At 25.3% G+C, this 27,527-nt stretch overlaps 2 protein-coding genes across 2 annotated transcripts; both read left to right on the forward strand.

Moving 5' to 3' along the window:
* The first annotated feature begins 202 nt into the window (after nt 1-202).
* Nucleotides 203-4,869, forward strand: LOC145835987 (ras-related protein Rap-2c-like). The gene is made up of 4 exons (XM_082943763.1): nt 203-445; nt 2,274-2,396; nt 2,675-2,721; nt 3,060-4,869. The coding sequence occupies exons 1-4, from the start codon at nt 218-220 to the stop codon at nt 3,205-3,207; spliced, it is 546 nt and encodes a 181-aa protein (XP_082799889.1). The 5' UTR covers nt 203-217; the 3' UTR covers nt 3,208-4,869.
* A 25-nt stretch (nt 4,870-4,894) lies between these two features.
* On the forward strand, nt 4,895-26,708 carry LOC145835988 (E3 ubiquitin-protein ligase FANCL-like). Its single transcript, XM_082943764.1, has 7 exons — nt 4,895-5,020; nt 7,399-7,588; nt 9,935-10,135; nt 13,664-13,799; nt 17,863-18,044; nt 20,789-20,941; nt 26,533-26,708. The coding sequence occupies exons 1-7, from the start codon at nt 4,902-4,904 to the stop codon at nt 26,683-26,685; spliced, it is 1,134 nt and encodes a 377-aa protein (XP_082799890.1). The 5' UTR covers nt 4,895-4,901; the 3' UTR covers nt 26,686-26,708.
* The last annotated feature ends 819 nt before the right edge of the window (nt 26,709-27,527 follow it).

Here is a 27,527-nt window from a genome sequence, read left to right on the forward strand (position 1 = left end):
ATAACAATCAAAATAAAAATCACAGTAACAATATTAAAAGAAACTAATAATAAACTAACTACCGACCATTTAATATAACCAAAATATGAAAGAGTTCAAGATGGTTGTGCTTGACTTGGGTGGTGGGAGAAAATAAAGTAATAGAAAAAGAATAATTGAATAATCAAAGCATAAATTAAAGTAAGAAATTTATACAGAATATTTTGTTAAGTAAATAATGAAAGAGTTCAAGGTGGTGGTGTTAGGCAGTGGGGGCGTGGGAAAATCAGCGCTCACTGTCCAGTTTGTGACTGGAACGTTTGCAGAAAAGTACGACCCAACCATCGAGGACTTCTACAGGAAGGAGATTGAGGTTGACCAGGTGCCAAGCATTCTGGAGATACTGGACACTGCGGGAACCGAGCAGTTTGCATCAATGAGGGATCTTTATATAAAAAACGGGCAGGTTGTTAAAATTTTGTGATAAAAAATAGCTAATGAAGAAATTTGTAGTTTGTTGGTAGGAATATTTTTGTTATGAGATTGAAAAGTATTTAATAATAAATGATAAAATAAAACATAGGTACAGTGCTTCCTCGCTAATCCGGCCAAGTTGGGCAAGATTTTTTTGAAAATACGGCCGGATTTGCCTTTGGCCGGATAAGAACAACATATCTCTTTTTTTTACAAACTATCTACCTTGTCTAGCTTGTCAAAGACGCCTCCCTCTACTTTTTTTGCCGTTTTAGCAGCTCCAATTAGTCCCAGCTCCTCCTTTTCGGCTTTAAACTTTTTGAACTTTTCTTTGCCTCTCAAAATGTCATTTAAAGTTGACTTACCAATGTTAAACTGGCTCATTATAACAGCTTTAGGCACATTATTGTTTGCCATTTCGCAAACTTTTAATTTGTTTTCAATTGTTAGTTGAACGCGTATTCGTTTCTTTGCTGTCTTATCCATTTTTTAACCAGATATGTTGATTGTAGTATATTAAAGTGTAACTTGCTTAGCAAAGACAGAAAAATTGCAAATGAATAATAAACAAGTTTGTTACAACTGAGCGGGAAAAGTATGAAAAAAAACTTAAGATACATTATTATGACGTAACAATATATTGCTTGCATACTTATAAAACGTAAATTGAGTACTTTTTCGAAGTAAAATGAAATTAAACGCTAAAAACGCTAAAGTAAATAAGTCGACTTCTCGACTAAAACCGGCCGGATTAGCGAGGAACCGGATTAGCGAGGACCGGATTAGCAAGGAAGCACTGTACATATAAAAGGGCAGGATTGTTTATAAACTTGTAAGGAAAATTGTTTAAATAGCAAGAAATTAATATGTTTAAATTTACTTTCACGTTGATTATATTTATAGTATTTCGAACACTTTGATAAAAAACAAATATAGGTATGCATAAGAGTTGGGCAGCTATTCTAAAGAAAGTGGAATAGAAATATTTTGTGTCTTAAATACTTATATGTTCTTAGTTTAGGTTAAAAATAATATAATAAAATGTATAAGTATTGCCTATCTTTAATTATAGACTTGTATTAAATGTTAAATTTATTATATTATGTTTCTGAATTAATGTAATTCATTTGTTAATGAAATTTTAAAAGAAAAAACTTATTACAGTTTATGTACATTTAAAGGACACTAGTGTTTAGTAATGTAATATATAAAGTTTAAAAAAACTAAAACTTTAATTAAAAATGGTGCGCTTCTTCTTAACACTGTTAATTATGATTTTGATTAAGATTTTTTACAAAAAAACACTGGAAATAAAAAGCGGTTTAACTAATCAGATTTTTACAAAATACTTGAAAAAATTAAGTTGTGTTATAAGAAAGATTAAAAAAGTTTGATATAAGATTGATCTTTCAGAAAACTCAGATAAGTTTAAAATTTTATAAAACCTCACACAAGATCAGCTTATTCTAAACTAGTTTAAGTTTTTCAGATTTTGGCTTGTTTGAAGATTTTTTTTTTGAAATACTTGTGCTGATTTTAATTTTAATTCTTAATCTCACAGGTTGGTTTGTATGGCTTAATACTATTTTTTCTTATAAAACATGTTGATTGTATTATATAGTAATTTATTATGTTATCATTATTGTTTTATATGTATTCAAGCTTGAAGTAAAACTTTACATTTTTTTTTAGAGTTTTGATTTATACTACTCTCTTTTGTTTGTCTATATTTTTGTCACATCTATAAATATTGATCAAGTTCAAGTTTCTCTTAAACTTATATTGTCATATTGAGAAAAGCTAACAATTTTTCTACACAGGGCTTCATCCTGGTTTACTCATTGGTCAATCAGCAGTCGTTCCAAGACATACAGCCAATGAGAGAGCAGATATGCAGGTTGAAGGGAACTGATAAGGTTCCCATTGTACTGGTCGGAAACAAGGTAGTTTATTTGATTTTTTTAAATACTAGCTTCATAAAAATTTGCATACGATACTATTGCAGAAGTTATTTTTTTTTTTAAACTAACACCTTATTTTTAATAAAAATCAGTAGAATATTTATTAACTTTTTAACTACCTCTCAATAAATAGTAATTAGCATTTAGAAAAAGTAACAATCATAAAATTTGACTTTAATTTTTTGTTGTTTTATTTTATAACCATATATTATCAAGTAGTAAAATTATAAACTAAAAAGTATAAATAAACAAATAAACAGGTGGACTTGGATCAGGACAGGGAAGTGAGAAGGGAGGAAGGCTGCAGGTTGGATTTCAATTTGTTACTTATATTTGATTTTATTGATCATATTTTTTTTGTTTTATTGTTTGTTGCAGATTGACGTTTATTTAATCGGTTATTAGTATTTACCATACCTGTCAATTTATTTTCTTTTGTTATTAGTAATGTTTAACTATAATTATACAATTTTCTGCAGGTTCGATTTTAATTGATTACTAATTTTTGATTATGTTTTTAATTAATTAAATGGTTTCCGTTTATAGTTAATCATATTGCGTGTTGGAGTTTAATTTATTACTTGTATAATATTTACATAAAATTGTATTCTATTTGTTCGAGACTTATATTTAAACAAAATTAAGGTTGGCGCAGCAGTGGGGTTGCCCCTTTTTTGAAACTTCAGCCAAGCGGAAGACCAACGTCGACGAGTTGTTTGCTGAGATCGTGCGGGAAACCAACATCATGACCCTGCACCAGCACAAGAACAGCGGCTGCTGCACCGTGTTATGATTGGCTGGTGGTTGAAAATGGGGCTCTGCGATTGGTTCAAAGCTGTTTTGGAGCTTTTCGATTGGCTCTCATGCACTTGGATATCAAAACTGTTTATTCTGGGGTAGTAAAACTAGTTGTTTTTTTTGCCCCCTTTTTTACATGGAGCTCAGATTACTACAAATCTGAGCTTTTTGACTCGAACCTGCTTTGTATTTTTACACTGGATTAGAACTGTACTTTAATTTAAGAACTTTTACTTTGAAATTAATTAGTGCTGGTTCTTGAGAGATTCAACATAATTGTTACTACATGACAATTCTGAGATTAGAATTTTTTTAAAGGTTTATATTAAATCTGCACTAGTTTCATGCTAATATTAAATAGATTGAATTTGTATTATTTTAAGTCAATGCTTTAGACTAAATTTAAATATTATAATTTTTTGAAATGTTTTTTCTAATTTTCTACGGTAAAAAAACAAGTTTTTTTTTGTTTTTATGAATGTTTTTCACACATTAAAAATTAAGCCCCCTATACAGAAGTTGCACTTCAATTTTTTGCATTATTAGCAGCGTTGTATGAAAAACGTCCTCATAAAACTTTAATAAGTGCCTCTCTATTATATTATTATGGAATTTCATATGAATATTTATAAGGCTTCTTCCAAAAATTAGTGATCTTCTTGTTGTCAGCTTGCTACACACTTGTCTTCGTCGCAAACCACATTCAATTTATTTTTCATTTTAACTTTTTAAAATTGGTTTAATACCACACAAATACCACATTAAATAAAGTGAAACCTAATCAAATTTGACACAATTAGTTTCTTGGTACAGTTTTGCTGAGAAAAAAATATTGTAAGTTTTAACTATTTTGTTTTATGCTGTTTAGTTAAGTTTACATCATAGCTAAAGTGTACTAGAATTATTAAATATTATAACAACTTGAAATAGAAAAAAAATAACACATTTTCTTTTTTTCTATGGCAATTTTTTAAGTGGCTACTGAATTTTAATGCCTTTTCTTTTTACTTTTTTGCTTATCTAGTCCCTTTGATCATGTGTTGATTAAATTTAACATTATTAATTTATGCTTGGTTTAAATTTTCACAAACATTTCTGTTGATAATTTTAGTTTATCAAATAGTTTCTGAAGTTACATATAATGTTAAATGTTTTACAAAATCAAGCATAAAGTAACTTTTAAATTGAACGCTACAACACCACAAGTTATTCTTTTAATCAAAAATAACTTAGTGTTAATTTTTATTAAAATTTAAGTTCTTTTTAGATTATCTTAAGTTATAGAATAAACATTATTTAAATAAATTGAAGCACATTTTAATAATTAGTCGTTTTTGTGTAATTGCTTTGTTATTGTGTTTTTTTGTGGTGTATTAATCTTAAACTTGCCTATTACGTGGTCCGTTTGAAATTAGTTGAACATTTGACACAGCAGTACTGACTTAAAATATTGTTATTTTGAAAACTGTTGAAGTTATAACCACATGCATTTACTAAACATTGATTAGTATCTGTTGAACTTAGAGGCTTGTTATTAGTTGTAATTTTTCCAAGTCTTTTCAAGTTTAAAATTTTAATAAAAAATCTAAACATACAAAGTGCTTTCAAAGTGTTAATCTGATTATTAAATGTGCTTTTAACTTGATGTTAACGTATTGTGTTTATATAAAGGTAGTAGTATAGTAAATAATGGACATAAACATCATAACGGATCCGGACAAGGTCTCTTATGACGGGTTCGTAGGAGTCGGTTCCCAGGTATTCAGGCTGACCATGTACAAACCTGAAACACCAAGTTCCCTACCCAGGTGGGTTAGTGAAGTCTTCTGTTTAATTCTTTTGTGATATTAATTTCATATTTATATGTGCCTAAAGCTTTTATACAGTACATAACTTAGTAAAAAGTTGGTTATGTTTTGAGTTTTTAGTTGAAGTTAAGTAAATCCCTCACCAATAAAATTTTAAGGTTTAATATTTTTAGGTTCAGGATGTTTAGGTTTCTAAGGTAATGAAGTATTTATATTTTATACCTAATGTTAATTTATATATATTAAATGTGTATTTTGCTAAGTAAAAGTTTATAACAGAAAATATATTTACCAAGAAATTCAAATAAATTGTTTTAAGTAAATTCAAAAATTTCTTGTGTATTGGTAAGTTCTGTAAAAAGAAGTAACAGTAGTCTCTTACATAAAAATGTTAGTTAACCTCTGAATTTTTATTGTTTCTAAAAAAACTTATTGTTTGACAGTTACTGTCATTTTGTAACAAACCTTTTTGAAAACTACTCTAATTTGGTCTTAGTTATTGTTTTAAAATATTAGTTTAAACAACAGTGTTATTGTAGTATACTAAAAATCTCTCTATAAATAATTAGTTTGTAAAAAGTAATATAGAAATCAAATAAATTAATGTTTAAGATATAAATTAATTTTTTAGAAGTCACCTTATTTTGAAAAAAAAAAACTACACCTTGGGCAGTTGGAAAAGAAGTATACCACTATTCACATGTTTGAAAAATGTTTAACTCAAACAAACTACTCAAGAAAAAAACACGTATTTAAGTCTACTTTATGAATTTCTAAGCATAGTGACATAGTAAAAACCGCAAATCACAAGTTTATAAAAAATATTATGCTGAAAGGTTTAGACATAAATTTATTTTTATAAGTACCGATTTTTTGTAGATGGGTTTCATACACAGAAATTTAACACAAAATAAATAAACCTCAAGCCACAAGTTTAAATGATTATTTCTCATAAAACTTAATTCAAGAAACTCTGTTTTAGAGTTTACTAAACTTCTAAAAATTAGTCTATTGTGACGTATTTATAAGTTGCAGATCACGCCACTTTTACAATGTTCGAGTTTATACTGCATTTCTAAAACTTAAACCATTGTGACTTTTATAGAAAACATTATCTTAAATATAAACTCTAATAACCGCGAGTCACAAGTTTTAGAATAAACATACGCTTTTACAATTCTTTTTAAACTGAAAAAGTTCATTTTATGACGTAATAACCAGGTAGCTGACTTCTTTTGTACTATTGAAATTAATTCATAAACCGCAAGACACGAGTTTATTTTTTCATCTAGTTAACATTTTGAATACTTGTTTACGACGTATTGAAGTTGTAAGCATTGTTTTTGTTATCGTTGTCGAAAAAAACCACAAGTCACAAGCTCGAAAAGTACTGGGCTAAAAATTTACGTATTTTTACTTTTACTGGGTATTTAAGATTTCAGCAGGTGGGCTAAACCTTAAACTTTATATAAAAATATAAATAACAAATCGCAAGTCACAACTTAAGAAATAATCTCTCGTTTAAAGTTTAAAAAACTCTGTTTTAGAGTTTGTTAAACTTCTAAATATTTACTATTGTGACGTAATTATAAGTAGTAGATCACGCCACTTGAAAATGTGTACTGCTGGTTTTTAGAATTGTTCACTAATATTTTAATGAATACATTACTAATTTATCATTCAAAGAAAAAAAATATGACTAAATGAATGAATAAAACAGAGTTGAATTCAAATATCTTTATATTTAAGAGTAAATAATGTATGATACATAAAAATTAATATTTTAAGGTAAAAATATTGTTAATTCATTCTTTTATATCACAATTTATAAGAAAACCATTTTTATCAAAAAGTTTATTACAAAAAATAATATTTAGCCACATATTATATTTAGTTTAAACATAAATTCTCCATACAAAATATAGTGTTATTATATACTACCATAATTACTATAAAATGCAAATTACTTTGTAATAATTTTTATTATGTATATTAAATGTGATATAAAACGATAAATACAGGTCTTCATGTAGAAAATAGGTAAGTAGTACAACAATAATAAATGAATATTTCCGATTCCTAAATTCTAAGTTCTGATTATTCTGAGTGATTATAAGTTATCACTAATTTTATAACGGTTTGATCACATCAATTCGATCATCAGACCACAAGCTTTCTGAGACCTTGGTTTTGTACTTATTAAAACCTATCAGTCAGCCGCAACTGAAAAACCTGTTTTCACCGTATAAGAAAGTTCAGGCTTGGGCTCTGATTAATACATTTTTTCAAATTGAATATTTTTTAAGGTTCGGCATAATAACAATTTAAATTTTTATGTTACTAAATATTAGCAGCTCAACAATTAAACTTTTACATAGAATAGAGTGTGATTGGAAACTGCAGCAGCTGCTGAGACCCCACCTGGACTTTATAAGGAAGAGACTGCAGTCCAAACTGCCGGTGCAGAAGTTCGTGAGTGAGCTGAAAACTCTGCTGAAGAGCACGTCTGATTACAAGCGGGACAAGTACGATTATGACGTCACCAAAGTCGTTATGCAGCAGTTGAAGGTCAGTTAATTTTTATGTCTTTATTAAGTTGTAGCCTTAATTCAGGGTCTTCCAAACTAGTTTTTTAAATTTCACTCCTTGCAAAAGTTTTAAAAACAGTCGCCCCTTTTTCAGATAATTACTTACTTATTTTTTACTGGCTAAATAATTAATGTTTCAAAATCTCCCTGAGTGAGCGATATTGCTTATTTTCGGACCCTGCCTAGACCATTGTTTCTCATAATAAATGAATTGTTGTTGAGTATGTTAGCTTTGGAAATAACCTTATTATTCTTTCAATTTTATACTTGTCAGCTAAAATTTTAGTTGTTTGGCAGAAAAAGGTAATTCATTTGTACATGATAAATAAAAAATAAAATTAGTATAAGGTCTTGGTTTATTTTAAAGTTGGTGATATTGACCCAATAAAAGTTATTGACGTAGAAACTAAATTAGGTGAATCAAAGTTTGTGTTATTGTATTACATTAGATAAAACCTACCTTAAGAGTTACTTTAACAAATTGTTTTCTTGTTTATTTTTTATTGTTTTACTCAATAAAGTTTTGAATTTTATTCTTAAAAATTACTGGTACGACGCTTATGTAATTGAACACAGCCATCAGGCAGTTATTAAGTACGTTATCAAATTTCTTACTTTTATACCCTGCTAATATTTCGTATGGTCAAAATCTACCTCTGTTTTAGAAATATCACTTCATCTCAGTTATCCTTAAACTTTTGTTAAATTGTGATCATCAAAACTTTAATATAGTTTTTTTTGAGCAACACTGATACGGCTGAATTATTTTTCACTAGATTTAAAGTTTTATTTTTTAACAGAAATAAAGAATTAAAGTATAAAAAAAAGTATTAAGTATTAATAAGTCGTATAAATAAAACTTACTATTCCACAGAGTTCTGAAAAACACCGTTTTAATAAATTGATTCTATAAAAAGTTTCAAAAAAAAAAAAATCTTTAATGTTTGTACTAAAACCGAGAATTTAGAATAGGTGAGTAATATAGTTGAACTAGACATTATAAATACACACAACTAATTGACAACTAATTACACGTTTATTATAAGCTGCCAAGCATCATGATTTAAAATCTGGTGTTTATTTTGTTGCGGTTTACCGACATTAAAGTTACTAATAATAAATATAAAATATCGAAGTCAAAAATTTAAATGCCTTTAATTATAAAAAAATCTAACCCAAGTAGTTTGAAATTGAATTAAAAAAGGTAAACATTCCACATACTAAATAAATTTTTAAAATTTAACGTAACTTATTAAAATTTGCTTTTAAATACTTTTTCTTTTAAAAACAGAGTGAGCTTGTCAACATTGTTTTGATATTTTGATTTTAATTCGAGTTTGGTTGTTTACTCCATGCTTAAAACCCTAGAAAAAATACAGAAGAAAACTGTAAAAATATTAAAATAAGTTATACTTTTACATTCACTTGAAAGCTAGTTTTGAATCTTGTGATTTAAGCTAAACTTTTTATTAATCAAAAAGACGTTATATTTATATTTGTCAAATAGCTGTTAATTTTATTAAGTAGAAACCTAAGACATAATTGTAAAACAATGTTGTTTTAATCTTTTATGAATTCAATTAATAAAAAAAGTATTTTATTTGTTTACTACAAAATTAAGGACCGATAAAAAGTTTTCGATGAATTATTCTAAGAAAAGTTTAAAAATATTCAGACTATTACAGTCGAACTCAAGTATTCATAAACAGTTTATTTTGTCAGCATACGATAAGTGAAAGTGCTTGAGAAATATGAAAAGGCATAATAAGTATTTTCATATCTTCCTAAAACTATTCCTTTCATTATTTGAAGTGGTTAAGCTGTGTATGTAAATTTTAAGTTATTGTTTTATTAATTAGGATTCTTTGAACTAAAAATGTGCTTTTAATATATAAGTAAAACTTGATTTTAGTTTAAATTTTACTAATAAAAAGCCATCGAAAAAAGCAACTTACATTTTTTATAATAATTCTATAGAAAGCTTTTTGTGCTGTTGCAAAAACTTAACTTTTATTAATTTGAATTGAAACGTTTGATTGAAAATTATGTTTAGTAGTTTGGTTTGATTTTAAAATCGACTTACACCTATAATGTCCAATCACGTATTTTTTTAAATTTTGTCTAACTTAATTTTTTTCAAGGAACTTGGTTTTGACAATGTGTCTTATTTGAGTTCAAAGTACATAATCGCATATTGTTTTATACTTTGGTAAATATTTATACTTTTTTTTAAAGATATGTAACATATATTTTAGTTACTCAGCCCATATGAGTTGTTTTTTGTTGTGTAAATATTCCAATATATTATTTAATTATAACATTTCAGGAACTTGGGTTAGACAAGATTTCCAATATAAGTTCGGACTTCAGGGAGATCCAGCTCACGGCTCTCGACTCCCAGGGAAGACAGCATTTGATCAGCCTTCAAATACCCGACAATTTTCCAACCTGTCCTCCGATCACCAAGCTGTCCATACCGGCAGAAACGTTCGGGTTCAACTGGGCCGCGTCTTCGACAATAAGCAAGGTTAACAAGAGTTTGAAAGAATTGATTATTTATTATCAGTGCAGCTTTCAAAGATACGCGGTCACTTGTAGGATAATTAAAAAAATATTTTACATTTTTTTTTGTAGTTTACTCGGTAGGTGACGTCATGCTTTCATGCAAACATCAAATTATTTATATCTACGTTAAAGTTTCTATCCATAGTAGTAGAATAATAGACCTACAAATTGTTCCCATTAGTTTTAAAGGCACAGCCATTTGCATTAGCACCATTTTAAAGTTGCATAGTAAAAATGTCTTCATTCGAAATTTACTTATTTAGCTTCGTGATTATAAAGGGTTAAGTTAAATAACAAAAAGTTATATGCTTTTATGTGTCTGATTTTTTAAACTTTCTGAAGAAGTATTAAAATTTCACCTGGGCTACTTGTTGTTTCAATATTAGTAAAGTATATATAATGTTGTTTTATTAAACTTAGCTGTTGAAAAAGAAATACTTATGAACTATTTCTGCATAAAAAAGCACTATAAGCTATATGAATCTGTTGAGTTTTGTAAGAAAGTTGTATACATCAAATTAACACTATAATTTGACTCGAAAGTTAATTTAGTCGTCTCACTGAGACAGTGACGTAGCTTAGGGTTTTCAAGTAGTTTAAGTGAAAAAGTTTGCATAAAAACTATACCGAACATTTACAAGAATCGTTAGTGCAATATGGTAGCATATAATTTATAGTAGCTTTTCAACAGCTGCAATCATACTTTTAAATGTTTACAGACCTTTATATAGATACAGTTATATATTAAAGGTGTATTGACTGTTTAATGAAATGTTATAGTTACGTCTTATGATGAAGTAGTTCTGAATAAAAAGTATGAAGAAATATTAATCTACTTTTTATTTGTTTAATAGATAATGGTCTGTTTTAATAAAATTAGCTTGTATTCTACTTGATAAATTTCTCTTTCACATAGATTATTTTAATAATATTTTACTTGCTTTTTGTTCGAATAATACTAATAAAACATAGTATTAGTTTTAGAAAGACTTACATATTTTACCTTTTTAAATTCTAAATAAAAGGCATGGATAAATACCTTTTGTTAGTTTATTTAATAATTCTAATTTAAAAAGTGAGCATTGTAATTTTAGAAAGACTTTCAAACAACTTTATGCTTGTTTTTTGTTTTATTTAGTACATTGACAATAAAGTTGTTAACTTAAAATTTATTTGAATTTATACTTTTTTAGTAGTACCTTATAGATTTTAAACAATTAAAAATTTAAATGCAGGGTCGCCAAAAACCTGGAAATCTGAAAAAACCTGGAATTTGACAATTTAGGCTAAAAAACCTGGAATTTTTAACAATTATAACATGTTAAGTTGTAAAATTTCGATTTGACATAAATAAGCTATCATATATGTAAATTTTTTGTCAATATCAAACATTTTTTTAAACTGAAAACATATTTTAAAGTAGCTTTACAGTATCCTTTCAATGTTTTTATACTATTTTAACACAGTTTTTTGCCTTCAACTTAACTTTTAACTAAAAATAGACCCAAAAATGTGTACTTTTAAAAACCTGGAGCAAATTTTGAAAACCTGGAGAAAATTTCCAAAAATATTTGGCTACCCTGATAAATGTTGTACATTGTAAATTTAGTTTTTAAACGGTTAGCTTGTATGTTTTATATTTCGAATAGATATACTAATAGTTTTCTGAAAAACTACCGATATGTTTCTTAAAAAAAAGCAACCGTATACTGTATGCATCTGTTGAATTTCTTTACATCAAATTGTTTAGTATTATAAATTAACTCGAATATAATTTGTGCGTTTGACTGAAACAGTGACGCGACGTAGCTTTTTCAAGTAGTTCGAGAAGAATTTTTTATATTACATCATACGTTCAAAAATACTTAGATGGAGGCTCCCTTTTTTCTATTATTTCAAGTAGCCTTACAACGGCAGCATTATTACTTTTAATTAATTGACAAACCTGAATGGACTCATGAAGGTATCGTATGTATAAAATTAAAAAAAAACAATTTTGAATGAAGAGTTCTTAAAACTTAGTTTGCCAAATATACTTTTGAAAGTATGAAAAATGATAATTTTTAATATTTTCTGTTTTCAATAAATAAATGAAAATTTTGTTAGTAACTTTTGAAAACGTTTAATGATTTAAAATCTTTACACATTTAGTAAAGTTGTTAAGTTCTTTATCCTACTACAAGCTAGTGATCTCAAATTTATTTATTTTAATAAACATAACATACAAATGCTTTTTGATAAACATACATTTTTATACCATTTACTTATATACTAATTTTCTAACAAATGTAAACAAGCAGTGTTTTCAAATGTTTTTAACATAATCATTTAGTGAATTTTAGTATTTTAACTGACTATAATAAAATACTAATAATATATTAATTGTTTATTTTATTCATTATTTTTATAATTTTGTCTACCATTTAGATAGTAGTCAAATATATTTTTATATACTATTATTACTATAAGTTCATATCACACACGGATATACGGCCAGTTTGTCAAAATTATAAGTTAACTCGAAAAATGCGCACCTGACTGAGACAGTGACGTTACGTTGATTTTTCAAGTAGTTTTAGTAGAAATATTTTTTATGATATTGTACAATTTAAAATAACACTGTAAATGCTTACGTTCGATATTATTTTAGATTATTTTTTGAGCAGCTTTTCAAGAGCTGCAAAATATTCTCAGACGTTTGACCACTATTCTCGACACATGGAAATTTTGTTGTATACGAGAAATAAATATAATTTTATTAAAATAATTAACTAATTATACTATGTTCTGTTTCGTATTTGTTATTTATCTGCATGAATTATTGTGCTTGTCAAATGGCTAAGATTCTTATTAAACACATTTTTTATTTATTTCACTATTTTAGTTTTTAATTTTGTTAAAGATAACATAAAACTTATAAACATATTTACCAACTTAGTTTTACAAGGCCGACTTGTTAGCAAAAAGTCTTATTGAGCTGATAAATTAAAAAAAAACTCTTTAAAAAATTTAAAAAGCTTTTTAAAATAAAAATAATCATTGAATCATAAACCAAGTTAAGAGCACATTTAAAACGATTTTTAAAAAATTCAATTTGGTTTGATTTGACCAAGATATTTTTTTGTTGGTAAGTCACGAATGGGAGATTTTCGTGTGCAGTCCGTGCGTTGCCCACCTCTACATAAAACTAAAATATATTTAAAATATATCTGTTTTTAAATGTGGTGTTAAAATAGTATTTTATAAAAATTCCTTGTTATATAAATAGCATGAAATTATTAATTAAGTAGTCTGTTTGGTTTTTGTAAAATAAAGGTCTGCACAAATAAAAACAATTAGAACTATCACTACACAATTTATTTAAACTATTTAAGTAACTTAAATATTGCTTTTTGTATGAAGTGTACCATTTAAAAGTACTGTTGGTTTTTATGCAGCTTCAATATTTTATCATTATATTTTTTTTTACTAAATACAAATTACAACACAGATATACGAGCAGTTTTGCGAACAACTTGAAATGTACCAGGAGTATTGGAATGACGTGTCTGAAATAAAAGCGAACCTGTGCATCCTCGAACCCATGAATCCTGGCTACTCAACTACTAGTTTTACTATCGACCTCGGTTTGTTGTATTAATGTGAAATAAAATTGTAAACATATATATAATATAATTATTATATGTAATACAAATATTACAAATATGAAACATATGTAAAAAACTGTGATTTGTTGTATAGTTGGTTAAATATATATTTATATAATAGTTCCTATGAACCTTGGCTATTCAACTACAAGATTTACTGTTGACCTTACTTTGTTTTTTTTTTAATTTGTTACTGATTTCTATCTCATTATAAAAGGAAATGTAGCTAGTTTGTTAATTTTATTCTATTATTTGTCTTTATCATTTGTAGTTGATCTCTGTTGGTTGTATTTGTTCGTTAAATTTCTATTTCAGTGTACTTTTATTTTTGTTTTGTTATATTAATATTGTACTTAGTTTTATACTAGTATTATCTTGGAATTGATGTCAACTCAATGGATCATGTTCTATGTACATCAGAGTTTTAGCAAAAATGGCTTTGTGAAAAGATTTTTTTTTTCAATAACAAAAAACAGTTAGTTTAGATATATAGAGAATGAAATACTGAGTATTCATATAAGTGATAGTAATGTTTAATTAAAAATGTTATATTATAGACTGCATTGTTTACCAAAAGAATGTTTTGGTTTTGCTATTACAAAGTAATTTTGGTATCAGACATTATATAACATTTAAAAATTCACTTATAAACCTGTAAATAAATGATTTTTCATATAAATAAGTAGAAGTTCAACGTACAAACAATGCTAAAATCTAGTTTATACCATAAGTTGTTTTAAAACCTTTACTCTGTACAGTCTGTACTTAAAATGTCTAAAAATATTTTGTTTTTGTATCAGTTTGTTGTATAAGTTTGTTCGGACTCTGAACCAATACTATTTAATCTCAAAGTGAGGCTGAAAATAATTTTCATTGGCACTGTTGTACGAAGCACTCGAGTTTTATTGAGTTCAAATGAAGCAGTTTTATTGAGTTCAAATGAAGCGTTATAAAAATGTCTGTCAGCAAATTTCATAAGTGAAACAGATTCTGGTTTTATTGTTGTTTTTAATATAATTTTAAGTTAGTTTGGTTTTATTTTGAGCACAAAGTGACGGTTAACAGTTTCTTTTGATTGTTCTTTGAAATTACATAACATGCTTAACAAAATGATGTTCCCAAATAGTTATATTCAATAATATTTTGTTACAAACTTTCTATTAATGTTTCTTTTACTTGTGCTACATTAATCTGTAAATAGAACTCTGTAATAGGTGATTTGTTCAAGCTTTTATTATTTTTTTTTGAGGTACTATATGCAAGCAATTGTCTAAAGTATTAGCTCGTATTTTTTAGTTTAAGGAATCCATGACACAAACTATTTGATAAATTTTTGTTAACACCTAAAAATTGTGTTTAAACGCCGTTATTTTACTTAATACAAATTGACTGTGACACATTGAAAACTTTTTGATAGACTGTTATTAACTAGGTTTACTTTTTGTTTAAAAAATAGTATTAAGTAGTTAATAGTCTTAAAAAAAAGTTTTTTGAATTTTTGTTACAAAACTGTTTTTATATAGTTTTTTGTAATAGAACTTTTTGTAAATAACTTCTATTAAAGAATTTGGTTGACCATTTTAAAAACTCAAAAAAAATAAAAAATAAAATGTTTAACATGTGTTTAATTTCGTTTAATTCACAAACTCATGAAGTTTGTACTCAAACTTATAAAGTTATCTAATAAAAAGATTTTATAACATAAAGCGTTTGAAAAACCTTTTTAAGCGAAAAGACAAATATGCTTTGTAATATTACAAATTATTTTTTTTTTACAACTGTTGTTAAAAATAACAGTTTTGTCTGTGAGTAACGTTTGCAAAACAAATTAAATTGAGGTTACTTTATATTCAATTAGTAACATTGTTACGTCATCATAACAAGTTTCTGTAAACACAAACATGATGTCAATTACAACATTTATGCTATAAAGGGTCAGTTGTTTGTTTTATTAAAAAAATGTTAAGTTGTTTTGCAAAAAATATGAAATCGCTAAATAAAGATTTTAAGATTTAATTTTAAGTGTAGAACTATTTGCACTTAATTGAAAGAATTATTTGATGTTTATTAAAAGAAAAAAACAAACTTAAGCGCTAAAGTATATGAAAAACAATTACTCAATTTTACAAATTTATATTTCTTATATACTTAGAAGTTTCTGTAAACACAAACACGTTAATAAAAACATGCAAGCTGTCTAGGATCAAAAGTTTGTGTTTTGTTCTAAACTGTAAAGTGTTATTGCAAAAAATACAAATTTGATGAATAACAAATTTTTCAAGTTTTAGAAGTTGTTAAACTAACTGCGCTTAGAAATTGAATTTATTATTATTTTGTATAAAAATATTAGCATATGCTTCATAGTACATAAAAGTAAATTTTTGTATGTTTTCATACAAACAAATGCTACTGTTGTGTGCGCGGTCGGCAATTTGTTATTTTAACAAGAAATTTTACTTAAAAATGTTCTTACAAGGAAACGTAAAAGTTCAATTGCAGAAAATATAGGTGAAATTTAAAAGCTTAATGTTTTTCCTACTTTGTTTACAGTTTAATTTTACTATTAACTTTACAAAAATGGTTTGTTTTAATTTTTGTTATTATTTAAAGAGTTGTAAAAATTTTATCTTATACATACTATAATTAAATTAGATTTTATTACAAGGAAAAAACTACTAAAATAGTTGAATTCGAATCTTTGAAGCTTTGTACATTAGTTGAACTTAGTTCTAAGTTTATAAATATTTAAGTAAAACTTAATATAGAACTATACGTACCACAGCGTCTTTAGTTTTAATATCATGCTCTAAAAAATAAAATAAGACAAAAATGCTGCCCAACACAAATAGTTTTTATGACACTTTTATAAATAAACATTGATAAGCTCCGGTTAGTTTTTATTGTTTAAATATTTGGCAGTTTTTGTAATGTCGCGTATCAGATAACCTACCTAAACCTACTTATTCTAAGGAAAGGAACTGACTTCCATTGTTTCAAATAACATTAATGTTAGTCATCGTGATAAGGAAAACTAAACAAAAAATTTATACGTTTTGAACAAATCTAAATAAAGCAGTAGAGTAAAAAAGTTTACTATAAGCAACTGCGCTGTTAGTCTCTAACTTTTGTAAACAAATAATATGATTTTTTTAGAATTTTAATAAAAATTAATTTTTATATTAATAAAAACAGTTCGCCTCTTCTCCAGCCAAACAGAATAGCTATCTTGAATTTTAATAATTTGAATATGAACGTATTTTTTACTTTATGTGAACACCAATAAACATTTCTTTTGAAGAATTAAATATATTTCTCATGCTATACAGAAAGTATAATTGTAAACTTTATGTTTTAAAAATATTGTTTTGATAAAACATGTTAATTGTTATTATTTGTAGGTCATTAAACTTCTACTAAACATGAGTCATTATTGTACGACCAAAGTTTAAACACAAATTGCAAATCAAAATAAAAACTCAACTATAAAACAGCACCAATATGACATCACAAACTTAACTATGACATCATAACAGACTCCGGATGTTGCATATCCTGTAGTAAAATAACTATTATGATGCCAAATGGTTTTAAATATAATTTCAACTAACATAATACTACCATATTAGCATAAATAGTTTGCTAACTTAATAATTTAAAAACTTGTGTTTTGTTTAATTGTGATTACACAATTTACCTGTAAAGCATTAATAATTGCAATTAGTAGTGTTGTGATTAGGTATTAGTATTTGTAAAACATATGTATATGTTTATATTGTATCAAATGCTTAAGTTAAATTTTGACGTAAAAATATCAATTTACGTTTAAAATCAAACATACTTTGAATGTGCTGTGACTTTTAGAACTAACTTATCAAACTACTACATCATAAACCTAGGTGTTTTAAAAAAAGGTACAAAAAGTTGCAAATAATAAATAGTAAACTATAAATATTCATATCTAACATATACATATTTGTTACAGAAAACAAACAAAGTTTAATTTTTCAATTTGAAATGTATATAAACCTGCTCAATTTCTCAGGAGCCGGCTGTTCCATGCTTCTTCAACTGAACCCGCTGTATCAACCTGGAGAAAACCCCTCTTGCGATCTTAACATCCCCGAGGTAACTTTTATGGGTCCCGACCACACGGTGGCGGCGTTGAGGGAGAGGTTTTACGGGGGTTTGAAGGAAGTTTGGAGCCCCACATTGAGCACATACGATGTTTGTTTGGTTATTTTAATGTTTGGTTTCAATTTGTTTAAATTAATTGTTTCAACCAGTCATTTTAAAATCAGTCGTTTTTATCAAAACTTCTTATTTTAAAATTACTGTTTGTCTATTGCATTAAGCTAAAAATAAATTTAATTTTTATTATTAATAGATAATTATATGAATAGTTAATATACAACGTATAAAATTTTTGTAAAATTAGCTTGCTTTATAAGTTTGTAAATCATTTATAATTAATGATTATCTTACATATAAATATTGTTTATTAATTTAGGTAAATAAGTCGTTGATTGAAGTATTTATCTTAGGTTAGACAAACATTTTTTTGTTGAAATATTTGTTGAGAATATTTAAGAAAGCCAGAAATACACAATAAAATTAAACAAATACATTCTTTCTTAATAAAGGTATTATTTTTACTTTAATTTCATTAATCAACATTCCAGCTATAGGTCAATTGATTCTATGTTTTACAAACAATAAAAATTGTGTTTTTGAAAAATTTTATGTAAAATGTTTTTGAACATATTTCAACAAAAAAAAATTAACAAAAGCACACTCTTTAAAAATTTAACAAACGCGCATGTCTACTTAATCAATATAAAAGTTTGAACAAAAGTTTTGAAATAAATTCGTGTGGGTTTCAAAACAATGCGTATACTTATAACAACAATAGTGAAGATAATAAAGCATGGTTTACTCAGCAATTTATTTTAATATTTTTAAATATGATAGAGCTTTCATAGTTATTCTACATTAAAACTTGAGAAAGTTAATATGCAAAGTTTAAACAAAGCTCGAGTAAAAAAAAGGTTTGTGAAGTCAGAAATTGTTTTTTGTAGAGAGCCCATTTTTAAAATATAATAAAACAAGAAAAATACAACAACTCTTTTTCAAAACATACATCAATCAACCATAATTATTTTTTTAACTTTTAAACACCTTTGTTAAAACCTTTGTTAAGAATTTATATGAAATATGGGTTCTGTTAACAATTTTCATAAAGAAGAACTTTTATTTTTAAAAATAAACTTGTTTAAAATTCAATAAATGACTTTTTGGCAGTTTGTAGACATTTGGATTGGCTTCTAAACAATATGTAATATGTTTTATAGTTGTTATAACTATATTAAGTAACAAAAGTCTGGTTTAAACAGGTATTTTGAACTTAATTGTTTTTTAATACTAACTCAATGGTGTATTTTGAGAAAATTTTTATACGAAGTGTTCTTTACAAAAATGAATAAGCTACCATGAAAATTATAAAGGTTTTTTGAAAGTATGATTTGTTTTTTTCACTTTCACATACTTTAAAAAGTTATTTTTGAGAAAAATAAACCAAACAATAAAATGCAACAATGAATGCAATAAACACACGTCATTAATCAACATTCAAAAATTTTGAGAAAAGTTTATTTTGAACTTGACTTGCACGTAATAAGAATTCACACAAAATATTTGCCATGCTCAAATATTACTTCCGCTATTCAAACATATTGAGTATTTCTATTCATCAGCGAATACATCCATTTAGTTATTGTTAACATGGTCATTTTGTTATTTTTAGTTATTGATGTTTAAGTTATGTAAAAAATTAAATAATGAAACTTTTTACTTTTTATTTTTAGCGCAACTTCGCTACTACGTACTTCAATACTAAAAACGTTATGTTTTAATGTTTTTTTTTTAGAAATTAGTACTTTATTGGTGCTTAAAAATATTATTTATTGTTAATTTCTGATATAGTACAATCTTTAACAATAAAAAAACACAGAAATAGTATTTTAACTGGTGTTTAAACAAATAAACACTAAACAGTATTTTGAGTTTAGATTTAATAAAAGCCTTTACATACTTTTTTAATGTTAATAATTTTATTTCTCAGATTAAAACAAGTTTTTTAAATCTCTTCTTAAAAAACCATAAGTGCATCCGCTAAGGTAGGGCTTAAATTTTCAAAAAAGATTTATTTTTTGTTAAAATTTTACCACAAAACCGCTTTCTCAGACTAACTTTTAGCAATTTTATAAAACAGAATGAAATAATTTCAAGTGTTCCACTTATCAGCTAACGTAAATAAGTCGCTTTGTAAGCAGAATTGTTTAATGAGAAACCGCTTCTGTTTAGAGAAGTTAGCGTAAACAATTGCTGTTATTCTATTTTACACTGATAATAAGATTGTTATTTGTTTTGTGGTATTTCAAAATATTCAAGATTGTTTTGATTTTTGCAAAAAAAAGAAGAGTGGTTTGGTTTTAAACGGGCTTGAGGCGTTTAATGATGCTAAAATAAGTTTTAATTTAACCAAATATGGTGATTGAAAAAAATGTTTCAACTTATTCTTCCAACTTTGTAGTTTTCATTATAAAATTTTTAATTTATTTTGAAATGTATAGAAAATAGTTGTATTTTTTTTTAATACTAAAAAAATTAAATATTTTAAGAGAAACAATAAAGATATATAGGACGTTCACCGAGATAAGTAACTTCGATTGAGTTAAAAAGTGGTTTAAAATAAATTTAGTAGAATTATGTGTTAAATTAATAAAAAACCAACATTGAAAAAATTTATACATAAAGTTCAAATGCCCTGTATAAACTATAACGTACTTTTTATTTACAATTTATTACACAAAAAAAAATTATGTTAAAATAAAATGTACACATGATACTTAAAAACATTTAAAAAAAATATAAGTTTAGTAAACAAGTTTCATTTGAAATTTTTTATTTAGAATCTAGTGAACATACTTAAAGGTGACGATTTCACGCTGAAGACGAAATTCGACCATGATAGTGAGGGATCGGAAAAGGGAAATTTACCCGATATGAAACTGTTCTGTGGGATTTGCTGCACTTACACGCTGGAAGGAAAAAATCCTGATCAGGTAAATATAAGTTGTTGTTTTTTATACAATTATTTGTATTAGATTCAGGTAAAACTATGCTATATGCTTATATAGCATTTATATGTAACTGAAACAAATGTAATTAATAAAGAGTATACTCATAAATTATTCTTTAATTAAAAAATAATAATTTATTAGATAAGCACGTGCAAAGATATTGTATAATTTAATTTATAAATGTTTCATTGGAAGTATAGATTTAATTTTATATCGTTGTTTTCAATTCAAAAACGGTTCACGAAGCTGTAGTGTAAGATGCAATTTTGAATTACTTTTAATACAATTTCAATAGTCATTTTTTGGATTTATCTAGTTCATAGATTGTAAAAATATTGTATAATTAAAAAAAAAAGATTTTTAAAGACAAAAAAAAACATTTATTTAGTTTTACTTATCTTAAATATTTTTTGTTAGTTTAAAAATCAAAAATTAGATTCCCCTTATTTTTTGAGAAATATTTATTTTTTTCTTTAAACATTTATCAAATTTAAAGTAAATTATAAAAAAAAAACTTGCTTATTGTTTTCTATTATCATATCATATTGTTTAAATCAACCAAAATTTGTTCAAATTGTTATCAATTCACTAAATGAACTAACTCCTGTTTAAAGAATATTGTCGTAAGAAGTATTAACTTCAAACGCCTTATCCGCTTAGAAATTTTCTTTTTCCTATGAATACGACATTTATCCGAATAACTGCAACTTTAATGCTTTTAAAGTACAGTTCATTCTTTTATACTGTTTTAGTACTTTTGAATATTTTGTTATCAATGGTAGCATCCGGTAATAAACGATTTTACGTTTGCAGCTATCGTGGATTTTATTATGGAAAAAACATTACTTTTTATATAATAGTTCAAGTGTCTGTCTCTTACTTCTCTTTGCAAGTTTAGATTAATATTGACTGAAGTTTTATTAATACGCAGTAGTAGCTTCATTAAAAATGCAAATATTTTTACAAGAACCCTTTCTATTATTAGTTAAAGTGTATGACTTAAATAAAAACTTATTGAAATTTTTTATCATTAATCTCAAACCAGTTTATGCTAATTGGAACTAAGTAATATTATAATGTTGTACTAATTGCATTAAGTAACATTTTTTCCTTGAGATTCCCTGTTATCTTTTCAATATCACTTATCTTCAGTTTATTGATTGAGTCTCTACTAAGCGAAGCAGATAGTTAAATCAATACATTATGCGATGGAAAAATCATGATTAATTTTGTTTGGAAATTGTTTAACTTTCTGTTATACAATTTGGCAGGATCCTTTAGTTTGGTTTTAGTTGTGTTAAAGTAGTTTTTGTTTTATTTTATAGTGATCGGGTTATATATCATCAAATATAAATAGTTTTTACTAAAATTTAAAGTAATTTTGACGGTTTTATTTTTTTATCATTACATATTGAATGAAGCTTAAAAAGTTGTTTTGTACTCATTTTATTTAATAAATTAAAGTATAAGAAACTAACAAAACATGACAGAGTAGAAGCTAACTGTAATATTTTTTATATTCTTAGTTTCAAAGTCAGTTTGTCATTTTAAAGCTAGTTTTATGCTTATCAAAATAAATTGTTAACTCTATCACCACAAATCAAATGTTAATAATAAAATTATTATAGTAGTAGTAAATAATGATTAAGTTAAATACTTTTTTGGTTTGTTTTATAATAATTATGGACACTATTTCCTTCATTCAATAAATAGTTGGTAGAATAAAAAAAAAATTAAGCATTAGGAGAATTTTTAAAAGTTTTAGTTTAATATAGTTTTCAATATAGTTATAAGTGTTAAAAAATTAATAATTTAAATAAATTGTTAGTCGATTAATTATTGATTTGTAAAAGTTTTTTAGTTTGCATTAAATCATGTCGTTTTCAGCAAACTTAGATGTAAAGTGTAATCTGATTTTCATTAATTTAAACTTCAATCAAAGTTGTATGCAAAATTAAAACTCAGGTCGTTTAAGTTTGAACGCTAATTACTAAATTAGTTTTGGCATTTTTCATGTAAAATTTAAATTTAATCTGTACCTCAGTAAGTTTTGTTATACTAAGTGTATTGACGACCTAGTCAAGATTAAGTTTGTTGTTATTAAAACAATTATTTCATACTTTTTTTTAGTGTTGTCTTACTAGGTGTTTAGAAGAAATCTTTTACTTTAATTATTTGATAGTAATTACCAAAAAGTAGTAAACGCTTGCACTAGTAGAAATTAATTTAGAATTATCAACTTTATTGAAAGAAAAGTTTTATTTCAAATCTGCTCTATCTTTTACACATTTTGGGTAGATCTTATTTGTTCACTAATGTTTTGTTTTTAATGCTTTGTTTTTAATGTTAGTAAGGTTACTTCTGTAATTTTTTTATGATTTAAAAACTTAATGGATTAAAAAAAAATATTTCAGTACTTTAGTTGTCTTATGTTATTAGGTTAGTTGTAACTATTTCTATTTATCAATTTAAATGTAATAACGTAGGCTCTAATTAGTTTTCTCCTACGAGATTCTGATAAAAATGCTATTGATTGAAAAAATCCAATAGTCTCGTTAGTGTGTTTTTCCTTTAAATAGTGGCAACCCTGATAAAAATTGAATGGAATAGTTTTGACTTTTAATCATTAAATTATATTTAGTTTTGTCTAACGAAAACTAGAGTTTTTTGTGTGAGGAAATTAGAGTTCTTTGTTACATAAATAAAACTTGAGACAATTACAAATGTTCAACTTTCAAATTTTATTCAATTGTCACTAGGTTTTAGTCTTAATTAATTTTTAATTATTAATTACAAATTCTACATAAACGTTTTTTTTTATGTTCTATTGTTAGCATGATTGTATAAAATCTTTTTTGAAATTTAAATGTTTTTAAAATATAAAAACAGGGTGGCCATTCAACCTGGAATCCTGGAAAATCCTAGAATTTGACAATTTAGGCTCAAAAAACCTAGAAAAACCTTGAATTTAAAACAACTTTTATATTTTAAGTAGTAAAATTTTGATTTGACACAAAAATAATTGCATAGATAAGTTTTTTTTTTGTCTCCTCATAATTGTTTTTTCCAAAAACACATACATTTAAAGTAGCTTTACAGTATCTTTTCAATGAGGTTATTCTACATAACACTTTTTCTAACCTTAAACTTGACTTTAAACTAAAATTAGACCCAAAGACGTGTGTACCTTTAAAACCTGGTAGAAGTTTGTCAAAAACTAGTGGCCACCTTGTAAAAAAATAATCCAAATTATTTATAAATTTGTTATAACCATTGCAATAGTTATCCGTAGTTTAATGTTATTTTTTAAAGCATTTTGGAAATAGTAAATAAAATGAAATTAATCTTTTTTTTTTTTTCGTTAAGTGAATTAAACGTAAGTTTTTAGTAATCCGATTATTTTCTACCGAGTATTGATTTACGAAAATTACTTATGTTGTAATATAGCTGTGGTTTTTTACAAGAGTGTATTTTTAGTGCATTTTTTTGCAATTTTTAATTGAAATTTTTATTCAAAAAATGGTTACTATAATTAAGTTTAGGTAGTCTAGAATTTAATGTTAATGACTTAGATATTTTTATTTCGTTATGTAAGATATAAAATTAATTTGCACTTTAGTTTTCAAATACTATTATAGTTAATGTTTCCAATTCAAGTTTAATCATTTCATCAATTTCAAAATAACTATTTTATCTGTAAAATTGAAATAGCTTGTATAATGAATTTTGGAACTTGTTAAGACCTAAAACTATATCTATTTAGCTGAATTTATTTTATCTGTATAATCTAATAACCTTTCTAATAAAAAAAAAGAAATTAAATCAAAAAAAAAAGTAATAAATTTTAATTTACTTTTCTTAGCTATTATTGTCTTGCATATGTTGTAAGTTTGAAATAAAAAAAATAAAAGCAGTTATTTTTTTTACCGAAAACTTAATTTAAGACAGTTGTTATATAAATAAGACAGTTAATATATATAAATTAAATTAAAGTTTTATATAGTATTATTTTAATCGTAAAATATTAATAACACATATTTGTACGTAATGAAAGAAATTAATTTTGTTTTCAAAGAATTGCTAACCATTATAGAGTCATTCTGTTTGATCAAGTAAATGATACATTAAAATTAGTTATGTAAAAAAATGAAATTTTTATAAAGTGTTATAAAATTCTATCAATCAAAGTCTAGTAAAACTAGACAAATAGTTTTTGTATTACAGTTATGTAAAATACTACGCAAACTTATGTTAAATAAAATTTGACATGTATATTTTTCCATTTCATTTCAAATAAATAAATTTAAAAACATTGTAATTTAAAAAGCATATTTTTATAGATAACTTGTTACAGAATTAGATATGTGTTTATCATAATAGCAATTCAATATTTCATAATTTTCAATTAAAAGTTATACAAATAAGATTAACAATTTTCTTTATACTAAATACAAATAACGTAAAACCAAGTTTGTCTTTAAAATAGATTAATCTATAGATATGTCTAAGATAAGCTTATGTAAATAATCTGAATACAATATGATAAGACACAAGATAACTATAGACTGTTTGATTTAATTAATAGTAGTTATATAATAGTAACTGCATTATTTAAATTAGTATTAAACTAAAGCTATATAGTTACAAAAGAAATAAACTCGATAAAGTTGTAAAGTATTTTATTAAAAAATACTAAATTTAAAAATTCAAATAAAATCAAAAGTAAATTAAAGTTCATTAACACAAAGTAATCAAAAACGGAAATTAGAAAAAATATAAAGTTCTAGTTTGTAAAAGTATTCCACTGCAGAATTGTCAAAAACCTGAAATCCTGGAAAACCTCGAATTTGAAAAAAAACTGGAAAAATCTAGAATTTAAAAAAATATCACTGAAAAATCTTAAGTTTTTAAATTTTACAATGAAAGTGTGAAAATTTGTTAAAATATGTAAATTTATGGTATACAACATGTTTTTTTTAATTTAGAATTTTTATTATTATAAACACATCTAAGAAGCATAATACTATCTTTTTTATAATTTTTATACTATTTAATACAGTTTTTACCTTAAACATAGTTTTACACTACAAATGTAAAAGTTTAATTTTTTTTTTTTAATGTGAAAGAAATTTAGAAAACCTTATAAAAAATTTCCGAAAAACTTTTGGTTAACCTGTAATTTCTAAAAATTTATACATTCACAAGTATGATTCAAACAGTTTTACACAGTTTATATTACTTAAGTTTTTACAATGTAAAACATTGATAATAGCTAAAATAAGATGTAACGTTATAAGGCGTTAAATCCTGGAGATCCTGATAAGCTAAGCTTATCGGAATGTATATCACAGATGTTCTTGTGCTAAAACTTTATTCCGACTAACGCCGTTAGTCGGAATAAAGTTTTAGCACAAGAACATCTGTGATAATAGCTAAAATATGTTGATAAGTATCGATAATAATATAATCAGGAATTGTCATCGGACTTGAATTTTTTCAGATAAACTTAAAACAAAAAGTAGAAAGTATAATTACACTAAATAGAATAATAGTCAATAAAATATCGCTAACAGATATGCAAATCAACTAGTTGCGGCCAGTATTACCATTACAACTGCCTAGCAACGTGGTTTAATTCCCTAGCTACCACTACTTCCGACTTCGACACCATATATGGAAGTTGCCCCACTTGTTACGTTGCCATGGAAATACCTGCCGGAGTTTGATCAACAGAGGGGAATTTTGTTGGATGGCATTAAAAAAGTTCTGATTTTGAGTTGTTTTGAAAGTTAAAGAAAGATTTGAAAGTTTCGGAATGTTTTCAATATGTAAATTCCTAAAATGCAGTAATTGAAAACTAACATGTTTTTAAAGTTTTATAATATATTTACTCAAATATTATTTCAATTCAAAACAAAGCGATTTTATGTTAAAGTTTTAATATAAGTTGGCAAACTTAGTTTGCCTCTCAAGTTTTTTTTTAAGAACTCAACTCTTGTAGATCAGAACTGTTTAAATTTACTAGTCATTAAATATTTTTGAAAGTTAAGTTATAATTTTTAATCATAAACTATTTTAAAATTGTCTTGTTGTACAAAACATTGGTGCTTTTGTATTCGTTTTTTAAACTAATATCAAACAAATGCTGCTAATAGTAATACTTCTTTTGAAAAGATTAAAGAAAGTTAAAAGTAATTTGCTAAAAACATTAATGTTGATACAAAGTTAGTTTTTTAATATTATTATTTAGGTTTAATTAAAAGTTTTACTTAAGAATTTATCGAAAAATTGAACTTTATAAGCTTTATATAGTTAGCTAAATTATTAATAATAAATATAGATAAAATATCTAGGATAATTTGATAGCTTGTTATAAAATAAGTTTTAATATTCGTTGTTTTGAGTTTTCAGCTCATTATGGGAAAGTATATAATTTTTAATTCAATTATTTAACTATAATATAAGGTTAAGCTTAATTTAAGCATTTAATTAGGTAGTAACAAGTTCAATTATAGACACTCAAAAGTAATGTGTTTTAAATTAGACTTAATTAATTAGTCATAGATGT

The sequence above is a fragment of the Thalia democratica genome, chromosome 5 (genome assembly GCF_965202585.1).
Source record: "Thalia democratica chromosome 5, ktThaDemo2.hap1.1, whole genome shotgun sequence".
Lineage (NCBI taxonomy): Eukaryota > Metazoa > Chordata > Thaliacea > Salpida > Salpidae > Thalia > Thalia democratica.

Coding starts and splice junctions, on each gene's coding strand:
- LOC145835987 (XM_082943763.1), top strand. CDS start 218: ATGAAAGAGTTCAAGGTGGTGGTGTTAGGCAGTGGGGGCGTGGGAAAA. Junction 446..2,273: donor TTTATATAAAAAACGGGCAG/GTTGTTAAAATT, acceptor TTTTCTACACAG/GGCTTCATCCTGGTTTACTC. Junction 2,397..2,674: donor TTGTACTGGTCGGAAACAAG/GTAGTTTATTTG, acceptor ACAAATAAACAG/GTGGACTTGGATCAGGACAG.
- LOC145835988 (XM_082943764.1), top strand. CDS start 4,902: ATGGACATAAACATCATAACGGATCCGGACAAGGTCTCTTATGACGGG. Junction 10,136..13,663: donor CGTCTTCGACAATAAGCAAG/GTTAACAAGAGT, acceptor ATTACAACACAG/ATATACGAGCAGTTTTGCGA. Junction 18,045..20,788: donor CCACATTGAGCACATACGAT/GTTTGTTTGGTT, acceptor TTTTTTATTTAG/AATCTAGTGAACATACTTAA.